The sequence below is a fragment of the Macrobrachium nipponense genome, chromosome 21, assembly GCF_015104395.2.
Source record: "Macrobrachium nipponense isolate FS-2020 chromosome 21, ASM1510439v2, whole genome shotgun sequence".
Lineage (NCBI taxonomy): Eukaryota > Metazoa > Arthropoda > Malacostraca > Decapoda > Palaemonidae > Macrobrachium > Macrobrachium nipponense.
Genome location: NC_087212.1, coordinates 10,095,595 through 10,118,005, shown reverse-complemented (window position 1 = coordinate 10,118,005; position 22,411 = coordinate 10,095,595). Strand labels below are relative to the sequence as shown.

The 22,411-nt window shown below is 37.2% G+C and overlaps 1 protein-coding gene across 1 annotated transcript in view; it reads right to left on the bottom strand.

The window, feature by feature from the left end:
* The window catches only part of LOC135197773 (uncharacterized), a 46,643-nt gene extending 24,532 nt beyond the window's left edge, over window positions 1-22,111 (bottom strand). Inside the window, 2 exon segments of the mRNA XM_064224866.1 lie at window positions 20,511-20,546; window positions 20,548-22,111. Of these exon segments, the coding sequence (XP_064080936.1) occupies window positions 20,511-20,546; window positions 20,548-21,447 (936 nt within the window). The 5' untranslated portion in view covers window positions 21,448-22,111.
* Window positions 22,112-22,411: the final 300 nt, after the last annotated feature.

Below are 22,411 nucleotides of genomic sequence, written 5' to 3'. Positions count from 1 at the left end.
TCATCAGAATGAGTAAGAGGAAGGAACGGAAGTTCGAGAGGTACAAACTAGTAGAAACTATACGTAAGAAGTACTGTATGCACATACGCATGAAAATGAAATAAAAAAACACATGCATTTGTTTGTTTCAATACAGCTGGTACTCTGGAGAGACTGTTTGAGAGAATCTCTCTGGCTCTTTCCCGTGCGTGCTAAATATACCCGTAATCAGAATAACGGAAGACAGACGTCGCATTATTTTTGCAATAAGAAACCCAGGTCACTTCCTCCCATTACGAGACTCGAATTTTTTTGTGACCCAATCTTTATGAATGACCCGAGGGCAAAGTGCAATTGCCCGATCTTTTAACAACTTTTGAGCCATTCATAAATTGACGGTTACCTTGCTACGGCTTTATTTATTTATTTATTTATTTATTATCATTATTATTTTTGAAGCAACTTTGTTTGACTGATTTAAGACAACTAATGTTAGCGTCACAAAACATCTGATCATGAAGACCATCTTCCCACACGTAATTACAGAATTTGCTAAATTAATTCATAGTACTAGACGAAAAATGCGTACAGTAGCTAAACATATACATATACGTTCTGAGGTAAAAAAAAAAAAAAAAAAAAAAAAAAAAAAAAAAAAAAAAAAATTGTTGTATGTAATAGCGCAGTTATAATAAATTTGCGAAATCACACATGAAATCTACTGCACTTGAATGTTTGCAAAATAAACAGGTAACCCCTTTTGGTCTGAAATTATCTCGATGCTAGACCATATCGATTGTTGCAAATCTAGTCGATTCTATTCAAGAGTGATGTCTGTCTGTCTGTCTGTCTGTCTGTCTGTCTGTCTGTCTGTCTGTCTGTCTGTCTGTCTGTCTGTCTGTCTGTCTGTCTGTCTGTCTGTCTGTCTGTCTGTCTGTCTGTCTGTCTGTCTGTCTGTCTGTCTGTCTGTCTGTCGTGAAAGAATGAAAACTATTGAAGCGCGTTCATATTGTTTTCACAGTAGAGTATCGTTAACACTTGGATTCACCCACTGAATGGAAAAGACTAATAATGATAGAATTCATTGAGAAGGTCAATTAGTTTTTTTTTAATGCAAAATTTATTAGAACAGGAGACCGGAGTGATACGTTTGTTGTAAAGGTTTCTTAGACAAGGAGACGATATGCCTTCGTGGGTATCAATGTTAAACGGGTGGAGACATGAGAAAGGCCACAGGATGCGCAGCTGTTGGTGCATATTCTGTCGTATATGAGGCATCACTGTGGCTGGCCTAGAGAATGACTTATGTAATACAATTTGTGGGTGATGAGAAAGCCAAGACTGGGGTTTTCAGCCAAGTAAAGAAAATGGAATGAGAAGAGTACACGCATCGGAGCTCTTGAAAAGAAATCAATCTAGAGGGATCTGGATTGAATAAGCGTGTGGTTAAAGGGCTTGAAATCTAGTGGTGAAGAGTAAACTTAGGGATAATCAACGTGCCACCAGAGAGCCTCCTTTGTGCATGAAGTGACTGACGATTTCTATGCAAGTTTTCTGGGCAGGGCGTTCACCCTTAAATGCAACACTAATAATGTTTGTTGCAGGGAACTTACCACTTTCATTTCTGTCATTCGGACAAAGTATTATAATAAGAATGTCACGAACATTTTCGCGAAGAAAGGAAACAAGAACGAAAACAGGAGGGAAAAACCATGGAAAAATTAATACAATGACATTTACGTAAAAAACGCGTTAGAGTTCTGATTTCTGTATTCGAAATGGGTTATCTACGGAAACGTACCTGTGTCTTTGTATATAGGACCACTCTTTTTGATGGAAATGGTATATAGGTAAAAAAAAAAAAAGTATTATTGAAGAGAAAGTTGCACCGATAAAGCAGCAGAATTGGATGCTTTCTGCGCAGGCGTTAATCTTCGGCGCGGAAGCTAAAGATAACGTGAGCTTTAGCAGAAACTTTTTATGTATATATAAAAACAGTAATATTGAAAAAAACCCACTTCCGAAAAAAGAAATCACAATATTTTTTAAAAAAGCAGACGAGGTCACACTACCACACTTCCGAAGCTTTAGAGACGTAAATTCGTTATTAGACATGACTCGCATGCAAGAATCTGATAAAAATCCTCCGTGAGTTTCACTCGAGTGAAAAAAAAAAGATAAAAGAACAGATAAGAATAATGGCGAACGAACTTTCACGGGAAGAGAAAAACGAACACTTGGCAATAAAAGCAAAACCACGACGCAGCCATTTAAACCAGTATTGATTTCATGAAACTGCGCCCAGGTGGAACAACAAAATAAAAATTGCATTTATTTGGAACGACGATAAACCGAAACTTCGTCTGCATGAACCGCGTTACAGTGGAACGGTTTTTGAGTGGGACTGCAACTGTTTGAACTACCTACAGGGAGGGATTATACATTAAAAGGAAAACTGAATTTGAGAAAGTGTTTTATACGGAACTATGTATATTTCGAGAGTTGTAGCATTGAACTGAACTGATTTTAGGAAGATCTGCATCTTCCGAGTGGCTGAGCACTGAACTGAAGCTCCTGAATCTGGAAATTCTGCGATGAAATAGTAATGGATTTATTCTATATCGGCGATGGCATAGTAATGGATTTTTTTAAAATCTGCGATGAAATAGTAATGGATTTATTTTAAATCTGCGATGAAATAGCAGTGGATTTATTTTAAATCTGCGATGAAATAGTAACGGATTTATTTTTGAATCTGCATTGAAATATTAGTGAATTATTTTTTAAATCTGCGATGAAATAGTAATGGATTTATTTTAAATCTGCGATGAAATAGTAATGGATTTATTTTAAATCTGCGATGAAATAGTAATGGATTTATTTTAAATCTGCGATGAAATAGTAATGGATTTATTTTATCTGCGATGAATAGTAACTGATTTATTTTAAATCTGCGATGAATAGTAATGGATTTATTCTATATCGGCGATGGCATAGTAATGGATTTTTTTAAAAATCTGCGATGAAATGTAATGGATTTATTTTAAATCTGCAATGAAATAGCAGTGGATTTATTTTAAATCTGCGATGAAATAGTAACGGATTTATTTTGAATCTGCATTGAAATATTAGTGGAATTATTTTAAATCTCGATGAAATAGTAAATGGATTTTTTTAAAATCTGCGATGAAATAGTAATGGATTTATTTTAAATCTGCGATGAAATAGTAATGGATTTATTTTAAATCTGCGATGAAATAGTAATGGATTTATTTTAAATCTGCGATGAAATAGTACTGATTTATTTTAAATCTGCGATTGAAATAGTAAAAAAATGGATTTATTCTATATCGGCGATGGCATAGTAATGGATTTTTTTAAATTCTGCGATGAAATAGTAATGGATTTATTTTTAAATCTGCAATGAAATAGCAGTGGTTTATTTATTTTAATCTGCGATGAAATAGTAACGGATTTATTTTGAATCTGCATTGAAATATTAGTGGAATTATTTTAAATCTGCGATGAAATAGTAATGGATTTATTTTAAATCTGCGATGAAATAGTAATGGATTTATTTTAAATCTGCGATGAAATAGTAATGGATTTATTTTAAATCTGCGATGAAATAGTAATGGATTATTTTAAATCTGCGATGAAATAGTAACTGATTTATTTTAAATCTGCGATGAAATAGTAATGGATTTATTTTAAATCTGCGATGAAATATTAGTGGAATTATTTTAAATTTGCGATGAAATAGTAATGGATTTATTTTAAATCTGCAATGAAATAGCAGTGGACTTATTTTAAATCTGCGATGAAATAGTAATGGATTTATTTTAAATCTGCAATGAAATAGCAGTGGATTTATTTTAAATCTGCGATGAAATAGTAATGGATTTATTTCAAATCTGCGATGAAATAATGGATTTATTTTAAATCTGCGATGAAATAATAATGGATTTATTTTAAATCTGTGATGAAATAATAATGGATTTATTCTAATTCTGCAATGAAATAATAATGGATTTATTTTAAATCTGTGATGAAATAATAATGGATTTTTGTTAATTCTGCGATGAAATAAAATGGATTTATTTCAAAAAGGAAACGTACTTGACCTGAATAGAGGAGGGAACCTACGTTGACTAAAACTGGACGAACTGCTTCTGAATGGACAAAGTGTGAACACACTGGATTACGTCGAAAACGCCGTAAAGGCAATTTCTGAAGTTTTCACGAGAACTCTGACCTGGTCGAAAATATAATAAGCGCACACACCTGACAGTAATGCATGCAAGCAAAAACAGGTTAGACGATGTCACGGAGCGAGGGCAGGGAAGGTCATCATACAATAGCCACAAGAAAAAAAATACACTTCACATGAAATAACATCATGATGACGGACTGATTTTTTGGTGAGAAGCGCTAACCGGAAATTGAGGTAAATGGTTAAGGATGTTCCAAATATAGGAAATGTCTCCTCGGGCCTGTCTTTCAACAGGCTGCTCTATGAGCGAGAGCCCGTTCTGGCATAAGACCAGCTAAAAAAAAAAAAAAAAAAAAAAAAAAAAAAAAAAAAAAAAAAAAAAAAAAAAAAAAAAAAAACAACTGCGTTCGTCCCACATCGCTAAGTTTAAACCTCCGTGGGGGTCAGTTCCACTTTGCTCTCTCTCTCCTTCCCAAAAAGCATTGGCTGGAAATACCCTTAAACGATTTTGTGAAAATCTCTGTATTTGTGGACCCTAAGAGCTAAGAGTCTAGGGAGAGAGAGAGAGAGAGAGAGAGAGAGAGAGAGAGAATCCTAAACAGGTCACTTATTTTTCGAAAATTCATCTACACTAAACGTGCGAGTCAAATACAAGGGTCTACAAATGGAATATAAATCATCTGGTTTGTCAGTTACGATGTAAGTAATTGACTCTCCATTCACATATACTTGCCGAGTCACGATTGCAGTAATTACCGAATGATAAAGCACACTGCTTTGTTCTGTCCATCGGCCAGAATGTGTTGTCTTCAGTCTTTTTTAAAAGGGTAATCCCAGGAAGCTTTGAATTTACTCAACTCATCCGATATTTAAGTATAATCAGTCAAAACTCAGTCATTACATCCTGACCGCAACAACAAATCATCTTGAGCAATTAGTACTTTTTTTCGAAAATTTCTCAAAACCTGGTTCTCAAGAATAAACAAGTCCAAATATCGTGGGCATACGAGTTTGCAGACTTTGGTAAACGTAAAGATATGCATATTCATCACTAATAACGTTCAGTAATTAAATAAAATACAAAATTATTCTAGCACTGTATTTGATATTGTAAAACAAGATTCTGAAGATAAATAACACAGTTCCGACTTAATTGTTTAATCAAATATTTTACGAACATTTTTCCAAAGCACAGAATGCCACACGTAATACCAGCCTCTAATCTGGTATCCTCTAGACAAAATTCTCATAAATCACCATGTTTACAAACCTGTTCTTTGGGTCTGCATATTCAAATATTTTTCGTAAATTAGATGAGTTTACTCACTACTGCTGTCGGTATTATGACTGAATTACAATGAAGACGACCAAACTGACCGCGTTCACTTCTGTCATTCAAAGACCGAAATAGGGTAGGAAAGAATTTCGTGGACATTTTGGTGTGGATAGAAAACAAGAATGAAGATAGGGAAGAGAATGAACTAGAGGAAAAAAAATATGAAAATTACAAATGTGTAAGGTACATGTCAGAAATCTGATTAAGTACTCAAAATGATTTCACATTAAGAGTATTTCTTTAAAAAACTAATAATAATACATAAAATAGAATACAACAAAAATGAAAAATAAAAAAAGTAATTTTTAACCAAATCATTCAAAGTCGATTTCACATTAAGAGTATTTCTTCCTACAAACAAAATATAAAAATAAAAATAAAGTAATTATTACCCAAATCATTGAAAGTCATTTATGGCTAACTGCTACCCAATACCCTTCGTGTTGCACTTCCGTTCTATTTCAGAGAGAAAGCAACAGTCCAAAATAACCACAAGTTATTTCGAAGAATAAGAAAATATGGCCACATCTCGGTTTGCGTAAAAAATACCTTTTTCCGTTATTCTCAGAAATTCATCTCACGTAATACATAAAAATGAAAAAAAAAAGTAATGATAGCATACAGACGCACCTGTTGCAACCCAGCAACCTGCAACTTCTCTGACTTGCGATTTAGAATCGGCGAATGTTTTTCCTCCCATCTTCGACCCGTCGTTTTGTATATATATATATATATATATATATATATATATATATTATATATACTATATATATATATATATATCTATATATATATATATACATATATATATATATATCTATCTATATATATATATATATTATATATACCTATACATTATATATATATATATATATATATATATAATCTATATTAGTCTATATATATGTATATATATATATATATATGTATATATATCATATATATATTCTAATATATATATAGATATTATATCTATAGATATATATATATATATAGATATATATATATATATATACATATACACATATATATATATATATATATATATATATAGATAGAGAGAGAGAGAGAGGGAGAGAAGAGAGAGAGAGAGGAGAGAGCGAGAGAGAGAGAGAGAGAGAGAGCACTCATGAATAAACGGGAGACGGGACCTCAGCTCATGAGAAGATACTTCACAAAAAGTTGTCCATTGCTTTCTCACGTATTTATGGCACTGGAGTAGTTTTCAAGACGCGGTTGCTCTCTCTCTCTCTCTCTCTCTCTCTCTCTCTCTCTCTCTCTCTCTCTCTCTCTCTCCCTAGGAAGAAGCACACTGGAACTTCCGTCTCGCAAGGACGACTGTCGGAAGTGTCATACATTTCTTTCCCTACTGACCAGCATTCAGTGACACTAGAAATAGGTATACATTCGTGCAACAGCCATATTATAATAATAAAATAAAGAGGAATTGACAGCTAACATCCTTTTGTTTGCAGATCTATCGAAAGAATAAACTGAAAATAGGAATGAATTCATAAGAGAGACAATAAAATAAAACACAAACAAAAGATCCGTTTCAAAGGAAAATCCCGTCTACGACTACTACTACTACTACTACTACTACTAACACTTCAAAACATGACCCTGCAACTCAGTATTATATAATAATCCCCTCTGAATTTCGAGACTTAGAAACATATCCCTTTATGGAAAGCTTACCTACGATCAAGATTAATATCCTTAAAATCGAGTTCCACAAATACAAGTCATAATCCCACAGCCCTCCCCCTACCACCCCGTTTCGAGGAACTCCAACCCATCTTTGGCAGCGTTGGAAGTCACACGCGCAACGAGTGAGTGATCACACCACCACCACCACCACCAGGGCGGCGGACTGAGGGAACTCTCTTCTTCTCTTTGCTCTTTGCGTGTGTGGCGGAACTGGTGGGAGGGTGTACTAAATGGGTTCTGCAACACTGAATACGGTGGCTGTTTAGAGAAACACCATATGGACAATATCGGCTATTATAATGTATCCAGTGCAGACTCGATCTCGAAGACCGGCGGCGCTGCTGCCTTCTTCACGACGCTTCTGATTCTCTGAGATTGCATGCTTTCTTTTGGCAGCTTTCCCTCCGGTGTTTGCAAAGTACAGGGTTTTCGATTGGACATGCAAAGCTTAAACTCGCGTACTTCTACTTTCTCCTCGTTTATATATTTATTCAGTTACGTCCGACGTGCAACTTCGTGTGTTCCGTGTAGTTAAAAAAAGCCTTTTCTTGGCTTATATACGCAATTTCCTTCAAATGAGCAGAGCGCCACGTATTTTTATCAACTTCTTGCATCATATGTAGTAAATTCCCAGCACTCTTGCCTCTCCAAGTTATCATAAACCATTCCGGGGACTATAATAGAGCAAATGGTTTCATACACCGGCGGGAGAGAATCTCCCACGGAGCTGAGAACTCAATATCAAACTTTTCTTTCTGACCTGCCTCAAATAGCGGTCTTTTTCACTGAATCAAGATAACTAATTAGAGACATAAACCCGTAATAAAAGTCTCTCTCTCTCTCTCTCTCTCTCTCTCTCTCTCTCTCTCTCTCTCTCTCTCTCTCATTATAATGTATATTACACTTCCACATAACCGCTATCATATTTACATTGAAAATGATAATGGAATAAAGAATAGACAACAAAATATGCAAGCACTCATGTCTCCCAACAGGCAAAGATGAACATGGGCTCTGGTCAGAACTAGGATGGGGGACCACGAATGGGCGGCACACGGCTTTGGCTGGAAGACGTGGCTAGGAACTTCATTCTGAATTCAGTGTTTAGCATATGCATACAGAAGTTTTCGCCAGAAATAATGAATGGATGTTGACTTCAGGGAAAGCCTACTCGAGACGGTCAATTGATACCGTGTCGACACCCTCATCGCTCTAGCGTTTCCGTTCCAACACCATTTCCACTCCAGCCAATCATCACTTTTTCAGTCTTCCTTTCTTCCTTCAGTGCTTCCGAATTTAAAGCCTTTCCACCAAGCTATCTGCCTCGAGCTACGAGGCAAATCCTGCTCAAGACAATCTGGTACAACATTTCACCTACATTAACCTTTCTTTCCACATGAGCTATGCATTACTACTTTACACTTCTCGTTCTTGTAACCTTTCTTACTCCACATACTGTAAACCCTTCTTACTTACATTTACTCTTTCTTTATTCGCGTCAAACATCCAAATGACACTTCCATACAAAAGAGTTGGTTCAACAACCCTTTCACACACAAGTTTGGCTTCCAAGAACACCATTTTTTCTCTTTTAAACCCTTATTTTTTTCAGAGATCCTGCTGCCTTCCTTGTTTCGACCATTTTGTAGACCAGTCAATTTTCCTTGTACCACAAACTGAAATCCACATTTCCAGTCTATTTCGCCATCGCATGACTCAGGCTATTAAAATATTAAGCATTTACTGAACTATCACACACCCTAGACAAGAGACCCATGCGTACGCCAAGAAAGATGACAAAACTTCCACTGGGTCTTGAAGTAATAAAAGAATTGCCCTCTACACCGCATATCCTCAAAACCTTCGACATTGTGCCTATATCAAATCTAAGTTTTTACTTTTTACTATGTCTATATAGTACATACATACAGTACATACGCATGCGTACATTCTGCCTCTCTACGCTTGTGCGTGCGAGTAATTTGAAATGATAACTATCTCCATTATCACAAATCACCCTTCGAGACTCTGGCCACACCCACTAATTAACTAAGACTATTTCACTTATTCCTCCTACTTCAGCTGCCAATAAAGTAGGTCGTGGCCTTTGCGCCTCGTTCTATAAAGTCTGCGTCCGATATATATTATTATTATTATTATTATTATTATTATTATTATTATTATTATTATTATTATTATATTATTATTATTATTATTATTGTTAATTGGCTGGAAGTAAACCCTCTTTTAAACATGTTGATTAAAAGTAATTGCTGCCTCAGCTGCGTTTAATTTTATAAATGTTCTCTATTTTTAGCTGAGGCAGCAATTACTTTTAATAGAATATTACTATTATTATTATTATCATATGAAATGAGCAAACTGAAAAGGCCATCACCTTATAAAGCCAGCTTACTAAAGAGAGAATGTTAATATGAGATAAAGTCGATGGTAATGAAAAAAAAAACTCAATTCAGCCAAAAAGTCTTATAAAATACAAATCAACAACTTATCACATAAACAATGACTTTATTGGTAGTCTTACCAGTGTTTCATACTATCATCGAACATTTGCCACCAGAGGTTCGTTCTCTACTTCCGGAAGTTGGTTCCAATATTTTCGCGATGTGTTGATAAGTTCCCAACCTGTGTTTGTGACCTGTTTTGCTGTGTTATGGACGCGCCCTCTGATGCAAGAACATCTATTCGCTTGCGGGCGTAAATGCTCCAGTGAGGAAGAGTAAGAGAAAAATATATGGATTACGGTAAGGTAGAAGGAACTGAGGTCAAGTAGAACAGCAATAAATGCTGGAGTGTTATCAAATATTATTATCACAGCTTCAAATGTATCTCTAATCACTTTAGCTGGTAAAACTTTTAATATCACTGGTATGCGTTAGGATGTTGCTCCAAAATCTCGACATATCACTACCCTTTCCTACGACTGAACTATCACACAAACCTTATATATATATATATATATATATATATATATATATATATATATAGATATAGATATATATATATATATATAGATATATATATTATATATATATATATATATATATATATATATAATATCAAAATTAGCCTTTAAAAAAATGCATAAACTTTAGCCGTCGTAGTACAAAAAAACATGCAGTTTCAAAAACTATGCTACCAAAAGACTATAAGAGTATAATCTTAAAAAAGGTTAACAAGCAGATTGCAACAAATCACAATTGACCGTAATATTTGCAGAGTACCCCCCCCCCCCTCCGTCGCAACTTCTCTACCGCCTCCCTCTTTCTCTCTGTCTCTCTACTCAAATACGTGACACTTAATTACACTTCACATCTCCAAATTTTTATAGCCATTCACTCCCTTTGGAAGTCCTGATTACCACACACCCTACTGACCCCAATAAACGAATTACCGCAAAATTACACGAGTTATCTCAGCTACTTCGTTTCTTTATTTGGGTTTCTTGCGTCTTCAACATCATCTTTTTGCGTAGGAGCCGAGTCCCTGTAAGTCTCGTTAATCCAAGTCTCGAGAACATAATAATAATAATAACAAGCTTTTTTTGCTTCGGAACTCCTTCTTGCGCTTTCGGGATGAACTTCCTGTCAGCGTCCCCCTTAAACGGTTGTGGAGATGAATTTACCGAACAATTAGAACGGAAAAAGGGCCGGCAGCCACTGGGGGAAAGACTATTGCGGGTTAATAGTTATCATACGTAATAAAAACAGCCGCCGGGAAACTATGTTAAAAAGAAAAAAAAAAAAAAAAAACCGGCAGGAAACGGGAGGCGTAGCAAATTACACATCGACGAAAATCCCTGAACTGCCAATCACTTCGGGAAGGAATAATAAATTTTATGAAAATATATAACTGGGCGTAGATGCGTATTTAGTCGGCGCTTATATAAATGTTCACTTAAAAGAGAAGGGTTCATGTTCATTTTTGATTATCTAAACAAGGGAGCAAATTGTCAAGACCTTTTCCATAATTATTGCATGCTTGTTCGTATGTGCATTTGTGTGTGAGCGCGCTTGAGCGTATGAAGAGGCGAAGAGGAGGAATAGTACGTGGAAAAATCTATAGAGTATAGGACTATACAGACGCCACTTAAAGATTATTTGAAAGTCTGTATAAAAGTGCAACATGAAAATTAAGGAAGTAGATCAGGAGGACTTTGGAAATAAAAATGGCATTTCGGATATTTTTAAAGCATGATACAAAACTCGAAATTGAATTAAACTTGGTAACAGTAAATAAAGTAAGTGCATTTGCTTACAGTCTCTCTGCAGCTGTTTAACAAATCTATGACAAGAGTGGGTATGAAAATCCCAATGATTACCAGAAGGGTAAGATAATAGCTAAATGGAAGTAGAATTAGTCACTGTTGGCAACCAACTTCTGACCAAAAGAGATGGGAATTTTAAGGCATTAAAAAATCTTATTACAAATCTTTAGGTTATGACGGTAATTGTAGCAGTAACTGAAGCTATAATGCAAGGTAACAGATGAGCTACAGAAAGAAGAAAATGCGATGAGCATAAGAACCATGACCAACAAAAATACAGAAAAGAGTTTCTTAGGGATGACAAATTAAGAACTGAAGAGGCAAGGTTTCATAAAATGCTGGCAAGTTGAAAATACGCTATCATGGGACCTTGCACAAAGGCGACCCGTGATTATGGTAGTGATAGAGGGATTAACAAGACTAGCATGGACCTCCGAATTTTTACCCTACTGAGAGGAAGACGTTAAACGGGAACAGAGATGGGACAAAAAAAAAAAAAAAAAAAAAAAAAACATTCTGTGGAAGAGCTGAAAATACTAAATGGTATATACCAAGTCATTTCAGAAACAGGCACGAATTCTGTAATGTTTATCCGTACTCGACCATACAATTTGTACAAAGCGTGGTAAATAAATGAGGGGAAAACTTTCAATCAATAAATGAAAGTAAAAATATCGACTTGCACTCGTGAGTCTCTTATGCTCTCTAGTTATTGTGGTTATATGGTCAATAAACACCAAAAGGGCAACAGCAAAGTACACGTCTCCAAGGCAGTCAAGCCAAACTGAAGCCTAAGGCCTTTCACCACAAGGATGAAAGTCAAAGTGATGTCGTGTACATATTAAACCTTAAAAGTCTGCAATAATGATGACATTCCACAATTCGTCCTTTTATAACAATAGTTATTGTGCCAGAGACTTCAACACAATACAGAAAGGTATCCTCTGGTTAAATTCAACAAGACTATTGTTAGTGAATTATGATTACTAATTTTACAATGGCTCGATATAACGAATCTTCTGCAAATAACAGTCAAAAATAACTCGCATACATATTAAACCAACTCAGTCCATTTATGGTAATTGGAACTGTGATGTAGACTTCAACGCAATAAACTGATCCTCTGTTTAAATTCAACAAGACTATTGTTAGGTGAATTATGATTACTAATTTTATAATGGCTCCATAGAACACCCAAAGAATGAGTCATCTCGGCATATTCAGCCTTCTTTCTTTGTTTCTTTTTATAAACAATAGTCAAAATGATCTAGCATATATATCAAGGCTAAACAATCTATTTAAGGCACTAGAAACTGTGACGGAGACTTCAACGCAATACAGAAAGTGATCCTGTGGTTGAATTCAACAAGATTTTAGGTAAATTATGAATACTAATTTCATAATGGCTCCATAGAACAACCAAGGAATGACTCATCCCAGCATTTCAGCCTTCTTTCTTTGTTCCTTTTACAAACAATAGTAAAAATGATCTCACGTACATATTAAGCCTACACAGTCCATTTATGGCAATAGAAACTGTGACGGAGACTTCAACGCCATACAGAAAGTTATCCTCTGGTTGAATTCAGTAAGATTATTGTTAGACGAATTATGATAACCACTTTTATCATGACTCTGTAGAACACCAAAGCAATTATTCATCTCGAAATGTTCAGCTTACTGTCTTTATTTATTTATTTATTATTATTATTATTATTTTGTTAAAGATGATGGCAGCATCAGTGGAATTGATTTTATATATGGTCTTTTCAATTACTTCTTATTATTCTCTTCTCATCAGGGCTGATATTTGCTAATAGCTGGCCGATGTTTCATATCTTGGTTAAAGAAATGTTTTCTAAAAATACTAATTTATTGTTATGATAACAAAAGTGATTAACAAATCTTAGTAATGGAATTCCAACGTTTCCAACCGTATCATCGGTTCATTTTCAAGGAAAGGTGAGCGTGAACTGATTGGAATGGGTTCGTTCGGCGGTATTTATTGTGTCCCAGGTGCTCTGTCTGATGGGCGCTGCGTTTTCATTGGCTGAACAGAGGATTAAGTCCCTGAGTCAAGCCGTCTTGCAGAGGTGGAAAGCTCGCACTGCTCTTCGCGTTGCGGACGCTGGAGACTGGGAGCATAGTATTGGGCAGGGCACCTGATTGGTCCGTTCGATCGGCTCTATGGTGCCGGCGGGCAGCGCCCTACGTGCCACCGTCGGGAGGAGTGAAGTCTCTTGAGTTGGTGTTAAGGCTGGGCTCTCTTCCCTTCCCGATGTGTAGGGCCTCTAAGAGGCGGAGGCGACGGTGGTCTGCTGCCTTATCGATAATACCAATATTAGGAATAATGTCCTCCGAGGTATCCTGGTATTGTGGACGTTTTTTTTGCATGATTATGGATGCGCCTTCCTGAGCGTGCAGGATATCCTCTTGGAAAATCGCATCGTTGTCATCCATGTAGGCGCCATCCATAATCATGCAAAAAAACTTCCACAATACCAGGATAACTCGGAAGGACATTATTCCTAATATTGGTATTATCGATAAGGCAGCAGACCACCGTCGCCTCCGCCTCTTAGAGGCCCTACACATCGGGAAGGAGAGACCCAGCCTTAACACCACTCAAGAGACTTCACTCCTCCCGACGGTGCACGTAGGGCGCTGCCCGCCGCACCATAGAGCCGATCGAACGGACCAATCAGGTGCCCCTGCCCAATACTATGCTCCCAGTCTCCAGCGTCCGCACGCGAAGAGCAGTGCGAGCTTCCACCTCTGCAAGACGGCTTGACTCAGGGACTTAATCCTCTGTTCAGCAATGAAAACGCAGCGCCCATCAGACAGAGCACCTGGGACACAATAAATACCGCCGAACGACCCCATTCCAATCAGTTCACGCTCACCTTTCCTTGAAAATGAACCGATGATACGGTGGAAACGTTGGAATTCCCATTACTAAGATTTGTTAATCACTTTTGTTATCATAACAATAAATTAGTATTTTTAGAAAACATTTCTTTAACCAAGATATGAACATCGGCCAGCTATTAGCAAATATCGACCCCTGATGAGAAGAGAATAATAAGAAGAATTGAAAAGACCATATATAAAATCAATTCCCACTGATGCTGCCATCATTCCTTTTACAAACAATAGTTAAAAATGATCTCACGTACATATTAAGCCTACACAGTCCATTTATGGCAATAGAAACTGTGACGGAGACTTCAACGCCATACAGAAAGTTATCCTCTGGTTGAATTCAGTAAGATTATTGTTAGACGAATTATGATAACCACTTTTATCATGACTCTGTAGAACACCAAAGCAATTATTCATCTCGAAATGTTCAGCTTACTGTCTTATTTATTTATTTATTCTTATTTTTATTGTATTATTATTCTTATTTTATTATTATTTTATTTTATTTTTATATTATTATTATTATTATTATTATTTTATTTATTTATTTCTTTATTTTTGCAAAACCTTCCGTCTAACTCTTGTTCTCGCTTACCTGGAAATTTCCCCTCTTGCAAATACTTTAAAAATCTCTTTCACTAGCTCCTGTAATTTCTCCTTTCCACCTCCAATCAGAACTGGACCATTTGCAAATATATGAGCGGCCATTCACCCATCTACGTACTATTTGTATATGATTTGCCATCGACAGTTTATCTTCCATAGCAAACTCTTATTTACCTTATATATTATTTGCAGTCCAAATATATATATATATATATATATATATATTATATATATATATATTATATATATAATATATATAATATATACATATATATTATTTTATTCCTTCTATCTTCTCTTCACTTTCTCCATTAATCCCCCTCGCCTATGACTTTTTCATTTGACTTTCGTTTCCTTTCTGTCTTCTTTGGCTATATTTTCCTTCATGTCCAACTTTTTTTTATCCTTCCTTTTATTCTGTTACCCTTTTCCCGCTATGACTCTTTCTCCAATCATTTTTTTTATATCACCCTATTCCTCTTTTGATCTCTCATTTATCTACCTTCCACTTCATTTGCTCTTTTATCCTTCTACTATTCTTCTTTCCTCCTTCCCCTCCCCTCTCCTTTTATGCCATCATAATCTTCTCCCATTCATTAATTTTCTCCCTCCAATTCTTTCTTACTCATCCTCCTCCCACTCCTCTCTTTTTTTCTTCTTTTATTCTTCTCTCGCACACGTAATCCAGGCCACAGAGACTTTCCACCTGACTGCGTATGAAGGTGCCATGTATCATCCTCTACCTTCAGGAGAAAGAGAGAGAGAGAGAGAGAGTACACCTTAGGGACTTCATGAACCTCTTGATCTCTATTGCAAGCAATTTTTTTTATGCAGAGTCACAGGAGATGCAAGGACCTGAAGGACTCTATGACTAGGCAAATATCTCTCTCTCTCTCTCTCTCTCTCTCTCTCTCTCTCTCTCTCTCTCTCTCTCTCTAAAATGCATCCTCACCCACAAACATACAAGCACGCGCACTGATAGTTTCTTTAAATCTCATACTTGATTCTTGAGCAGCAAAAGTTGGAAAGCAAATATTAAAAACACACACACACACACACATATATATATATATGTATATAATATATATATATATATATATATATATATATATATATATATATATATACATACTATATATGTGTGTGTATGTGCAATGACACTGCTGATGTTTCCTGAACATGAATTTGGCTTTTCTGGCCTCGCAAACCACCCCTTGTTAGCATAAACCCCACAAAATTGTAAACAATATATATTACCATAAAACCCCAATTTTCCTTCACCACCAAATTTCCGTGACTTAATCGGAAGAGTCACAAAAGCAAAGAAAAATCAGCATGACTAACAACATCCGGAGAAGAGTCTCAATTACTTGGAAAGAGTGACGGATCACTGTTAGCTCATGTATGCGAAACGGTCAAAGAGAGGTGTGTGTGTGTGTGTGTGTGTGTGTGTGTGTGTGTGTGTGTGTGTGTGTGTGTGTGTTCTCCACTGAAAACAGCGAAGGCGATACAAGTAACTGTAGGAGTGCAAATGAATAATATGACTTATATCAGGGAAACTGAGCACTAGGAGGAGTTTTTTTTTTTTTTGGGGGGGGGGGGGGGGGGGCGGGGGACGTTGGCCTGGGGTAACATATGACAGATTACAGAAAAATTAACAGGAAAACAACAGTGGAGGTTTAGCCACAAGAATGGGTTGTATGAATTAAAGGGTTTGTTACATAAGAATTGTGAGAGTAATTTGAAAGGAAAAAAAGCTTTCAGGGGCCTACATGAACCTATAAAAAAAACTGACAGATGCAACATGGAAGACAATGAAGCAGTATGGCATAGGAAAAACTTAATGACATTAAAAATTGTTACGATAGAGGAACACTCACGTTAAGAATCTATACCGGAGAGTTACCGGTTTGATATAAAAGGGGGGACTGAAACCAGGGTGTTAAGTGTCCATAGTTATATAATATAACATCTTGGATGTCGTTATCTAGGCTTAATATTTTTTGGGATCATTATCTTTATGGTGATGATCTTTGTCCAATGGGCTTGTACTAAACGCGCCGCAAAGGTCGAAACATACAACGGGGTCACTATTTAGGAAAGATCTCCCGAGTTTCTTTATCACCGATTTCACATAAAAAACACACACTTGGCGCACCATGACATTAGCAAAGTGTTTGTAGTGACCATTCGGCCCCTTAGTTACACCCACTTTACAGCCTTTTACTTTACCTCCATTTCACTTCCTCTCTTCTGTCTTGCTGAACAAACTCTAGCTGATACTTCTTAGTTCAACTGTGGCTGTTTCGCTTAGTTTCCCTCATTAGGTCCACTGAATTTATTTAGTGTATTTTGTGGATCTCTTCACCCTGCTGTCCAACCCCTTCAACGCCCTCATCGGACTGTCTTAAGCGCTGAATGGTCCTAAGTGCCCCATTGCTGGGCTTGACGGCCTAAATTTCATCAAATCAAACTTCAAAAACTGTGAATTCATTCACTAGTCTTCATCAGTATTGGGTGTAATAATCGAATTATCTCCTTATATCTCACACTTGTTGATTCTTACTTCCAGCAGAACAAACCACATGATGAGTACAGAAGGTATTTATCTGTTCAAATAATCCTTAATATCGGTCTTGCATACAATAAAGGCTAATATGCTCTCAGTGCACATATGAATAAATTCATAATAAAACAAGTAAAAAAAAGCTTTACAGTTCAAATGCCTTGGATGTAGTACATATTATATACGTTTGCATGTAATTCAACAATAAAATAACCACAGTACTTTAAAAAAGCTAACACCCAACTGATCTATATGTCCGCATATACTGTAGAAGACATCAAAGCACTTATTTATAGATGAAAAGCACATATCTTGAATTCGTCAAGCATTTAAGTAACCTAAAATAATTCATAAAATCTCTGCACTGAACCGTTTCTTGGCCGTTTGAAAACAACTCCCAAATAAATAAATCATCAGTGGCTTCTAAAACATTAAAACGTTACTTCTTTTCGTTACTCACCGTTTCTGAAAGTAATTTTACCATTTACCAAGAGGATCAGAGAAACCGTGAGAGAAGAACACTGGAATTTCCCTGACAACTCGGAACCTATTGTTGCTACAATAGACTGTGCAAATAGCGATCTCAGAGCGTGGGAGTTCTGGTAAGAGCTGTTTAAAGTATGGCATTGGCTGATTTCTCATTTTTGCTATTGCAATGCTCGATGGAACGGAAGATGAAGGAAATGTGAAAAGGAACGGAATATAGAGTTTAGGCCGAAGGCCAAGCGCTGGGACCTATGAGGTCATTAAGCACTGGAAAGGAGAGGGTGGATAGCAAGGTGGAAGAAAGATAATATGATTGGAGGTACAGTAAAAGGAATGAAAGGGGTTGCAGCTAGGGGTCGAAGGGACATTGCAAGGAACCTTTAGCAATGCCGACGGTGCACCTCATGAGGTGCACTGATGGAACTAACCCCCTAAAGGTAATATGGAAAGGAATACGAAAAGAAATGGTACTGTTTATAAGCCTACAGTAAATTCTTATAGGGACGGTCCTAATGTTTTTATTGCTGCTTTTAAGAGGGTGACCTTGTCAGCAGACCTCAAAGTGCCAAGTTAGCGAGTGGTTAGTTTGGAGTAAGCTGGCTTTATGCCGGCACAAACCCAGCTAAAAGGATACATGTGAATCTTGTAATGGGTTGAAGAGAATACGAGGTCTGGTGTTGACCTATTGGCTCAAAAAAAAAAAAAAAAAAAAAAAAAACACAGTCAGCAAATTATAATTTGAATGTTTTTCAGTTATTACTTTCGGTACGAACTAAGTCTTTTAATATCTTCTTAACATTCATTTCTTTTAATATACCGAAGTTCTCAATCTTTCTCTGCATCAGGAGAATGAATTCGATGGTGAGGATGTAGTCGAAACTTAAGACATCACGTACTACTTTGTGTCTACCCATGTTAATGACAGGGGAAATTCTTGCATGATTTTTTTCTTTTCCATTTCTGAGCTCCCTCCTGTGAAGTAGATTCAAATTTTGTTAGGGACTTATATTACCGTGTCCATGTCTCTTATTATGAGTGGTGATCCACAAGCTTCCACTCCATTCCCTTGACTACTTCACCAATTACTGGTCTGAAATTGGTTCATAACGTTCATGTAAACAACTCTCCTCTCTCCCCCTCCCTCGTTAATCAACTTTCTTCTGATCCTTTTCCTGGTTTTTTATTAATTAAAGCTCAGTACTTTGTAAAACCATCTTATTTCTATTTCAAATCTTCCTTCAAAATTCCTGGATTCTTTGAGACAGGCCAAGTGAGTCTGTCCTAAGCTGGAAGAATTAGTCGCGTCTTACAGCCTCTCCACGACTTTGCATGGCATCTCTGTCCGAATGAGAATAATTGTTCCAGTATAAAGGGCGCATCGCTTTTTAATATCTTTACTGAGTGACCAGCACTACAAAGAAACATTTTTAGTTATTGCCGGATTATTCTCTTTTGCCACAAATTATCATAGTTACTTTTTAAAGTCACTGTTTTCTAAAGGTAAGACACCATCGATTCAGCATATAACAGAAGTGTGGACAGAACCAAAAACCTACCAAGCTATCATTCTTTATTCTATCCCTGACTAACTTGAATAATCTCACATTTTTATTTCTTTTTACAATTATTGAAGATTTTCTCACAACCCTTTTACGAACTACCCTGCTTCTTTGTTCAACTTACACACCAACCTTCCTTATTGCTTGTAGTCTCACGATCGACTTTTGGGGGACTCCTTTCATTAATGCCCCAGACCTACACTCATTTATGTTCTAAAACTGTTTACGTCTGTTTGCTTGGTATATACACAACTCTGTACATAACTGTATAGTATAACAATAGGGAGAAAAACCTGTTCTTCTACCAGGTATTAGTCTCCTACAGATGAAAAAATAGAATGAAGTTACCAAATTGACTCGTAACTAACTATCCAGTAATAATGACTATCCAAAATTTGCAATAATCTGTCCTGTTCTCACACACTTAATAATGTAACCGTACACAATATGTACATTCGAGTACATGTACAAGCAAGATGGGATAATATCATGTCTGAGTAGAAGAAATTCTGAAGAACAAAACTCACAAACAGATAAAAAAAAAAAACAAGCAAACAGTTTCCAGGTGACAAACTCCGAAGAAAGCTGCGAGTAAAACCAATTTAGCCGAGCTATTATTGGTAACCACAATGATATTTGTAAAACTGCGCTTATGTGCTTACATTCTGCGAATGATCTAAGTAATGCTCAGGTTCTAATATCAAAACATGACGGGGAATGCAAGCATTTTCAATCCATTTGGAAAATTATACCATAATTAAAATACAATGATAGTCACTTAGACCGTCATAATGATACAATGTTCAGAGAAATGTGACTGGGAGAGAAAAAGAAGCAATACTTACATTTAAAATGAGAAGCATCACTATAATGGCGGGGTTGCTCAAGCGCAGTGAGAAGCCTCGGGAAAAACCCGAAGGTGATCGTATTGACAATCCCTCCGATTCCGATCGAGAATTGGCGGGCAGAGGCCACTTCCGTGCTCCCGCCGACTGGAACTGGGTCAGACTCGTCGGTGGCGATCAACTCATTATTCCGAGCTTTTGGATAATATCGTTTTTCTCTCTTCAGGACCGGCGGCCTTATTAGCGTTTTACCGTCCGTGTCGTCGTCGTCCTGAGCAGAAGAAGCTGCAGGTGCCACGAGACTCGTGGGAGGTCTCCTGTCCCTCCTCCTCCTGGTACTCCTGGTGTCCGCAGACAGGTCTTTTTTGACGGAAGAGGAAGGAGAAACCACCAGCGTTTTCTGGTAGGGTTTGCCGATGGCCGGGTCTCTCTTGTGCATCACTTTTTGCAACGTGGTTTCTCCTAGACGAGACCGGATGTCCAGACCCGAATTTTCGGCTCCCCCTTCTCGAGACATGGCTTTTTTGACCAGAAAATACTCCAGCGCGGACGGGCTCACGTCTGGAACCTCAAAGGGTGGGTCATCCACATGGCTTTCCAGGTAATTCTGTTCGTTCTGCATGGCGTCTGGAGCCTCCGGGTAAGGATAATAAACCAGAACGCCGCCCATTCTTCTTTCTTTGTCATCTTCGCTGAGCACATCCAGCTCTAGAGGCCGCAACGGAGCTTGTGGCTCTGGGTGCTGGACAGAAACGCCTTCAGTAGCCGAAGAAGAATCCCTCCTACTGAGGGACTTCGGAGATCGTAGGATTTCGTACAGCGGATCAGATCTCCTTATGGTGAGGCTTTTTATATGCGCGGTTGCCGCTGCATTACACACACAGTTTGGCAGCACGATGCAAGTCAGTGCATACGCAATTGTTCTCTTGAGTAACATTTTGTGAATTCGGTCCAAGTTATGCCACAGGTATTCCAGAACACGAGCACTTTCCTCACACAAAGAAGCAAGATAACATTGTCACCGTTTGTTCATAAAATACTGAATAGGAAAAGAGACAAAAAAAAAAAAAACGACAGAATTAGAGACACTCAAAAGAGCCAGTCATGCCTCGAGGAGGAGGTGGTGGGTGGTGGGGGTGGAGGAGGGGGAGGGGGAGTGAAGAAGAGGGCCGAGTGCCGGAAAGGAAAATCGGGGGGAGACAATTGACGGACACGTTGTCACGGAGATCTGAGGTTGGCTCTTTCCTGCCACTATGAAATTGATACATTACATTTTTTTTTCGTTTGTCTTTTGTTTATTTCACGAGCTTTCTTCGGACTTTTTTTTTTCTAGATCGTTTTCTGGCGTCAGTTTCGTTTCACCACAAATATGCAATATGTCGCGATGCCTTCCTTAGAAGGGAATCTTATATTGAATCTTATATCACTGGTTTTGTAGAGTCGATAAAAATAATGATGATGCACTAGTGACGTCTTCCCCAACACATATAATTACCACAATAATCCATAATGAGACACTGTTGCAAGAGGATACAGTGACACACACTTCCTTCGATATTCTACGCAAGTTCTGATATTATGTAAGATATTCTGAAATGTAAAAGTAGACTAGTGATGGGCTGGGATTGGCACACACTGAGAAAAGGTCTCCGGCTGCTTGGTGGATAAAATATTCCATATTCTACAACGGCAGAAAATTAAAGTTTCTGGATATGAGCCTGGATTGGCAAGACAGATGACAACCTGATAAAAGGTCTCCGGCTGCTTGGTGGATAAAATATTCCATATTCTACAACGGCAGAAAATTAAAGTTTCTGGATATCAGGCCTCAAAGTGGAGCTTAGAATCTATGAGAGTAATGGTCTTCTGTTAAGGTCATTAATAAATGTGGGAATGCCCTA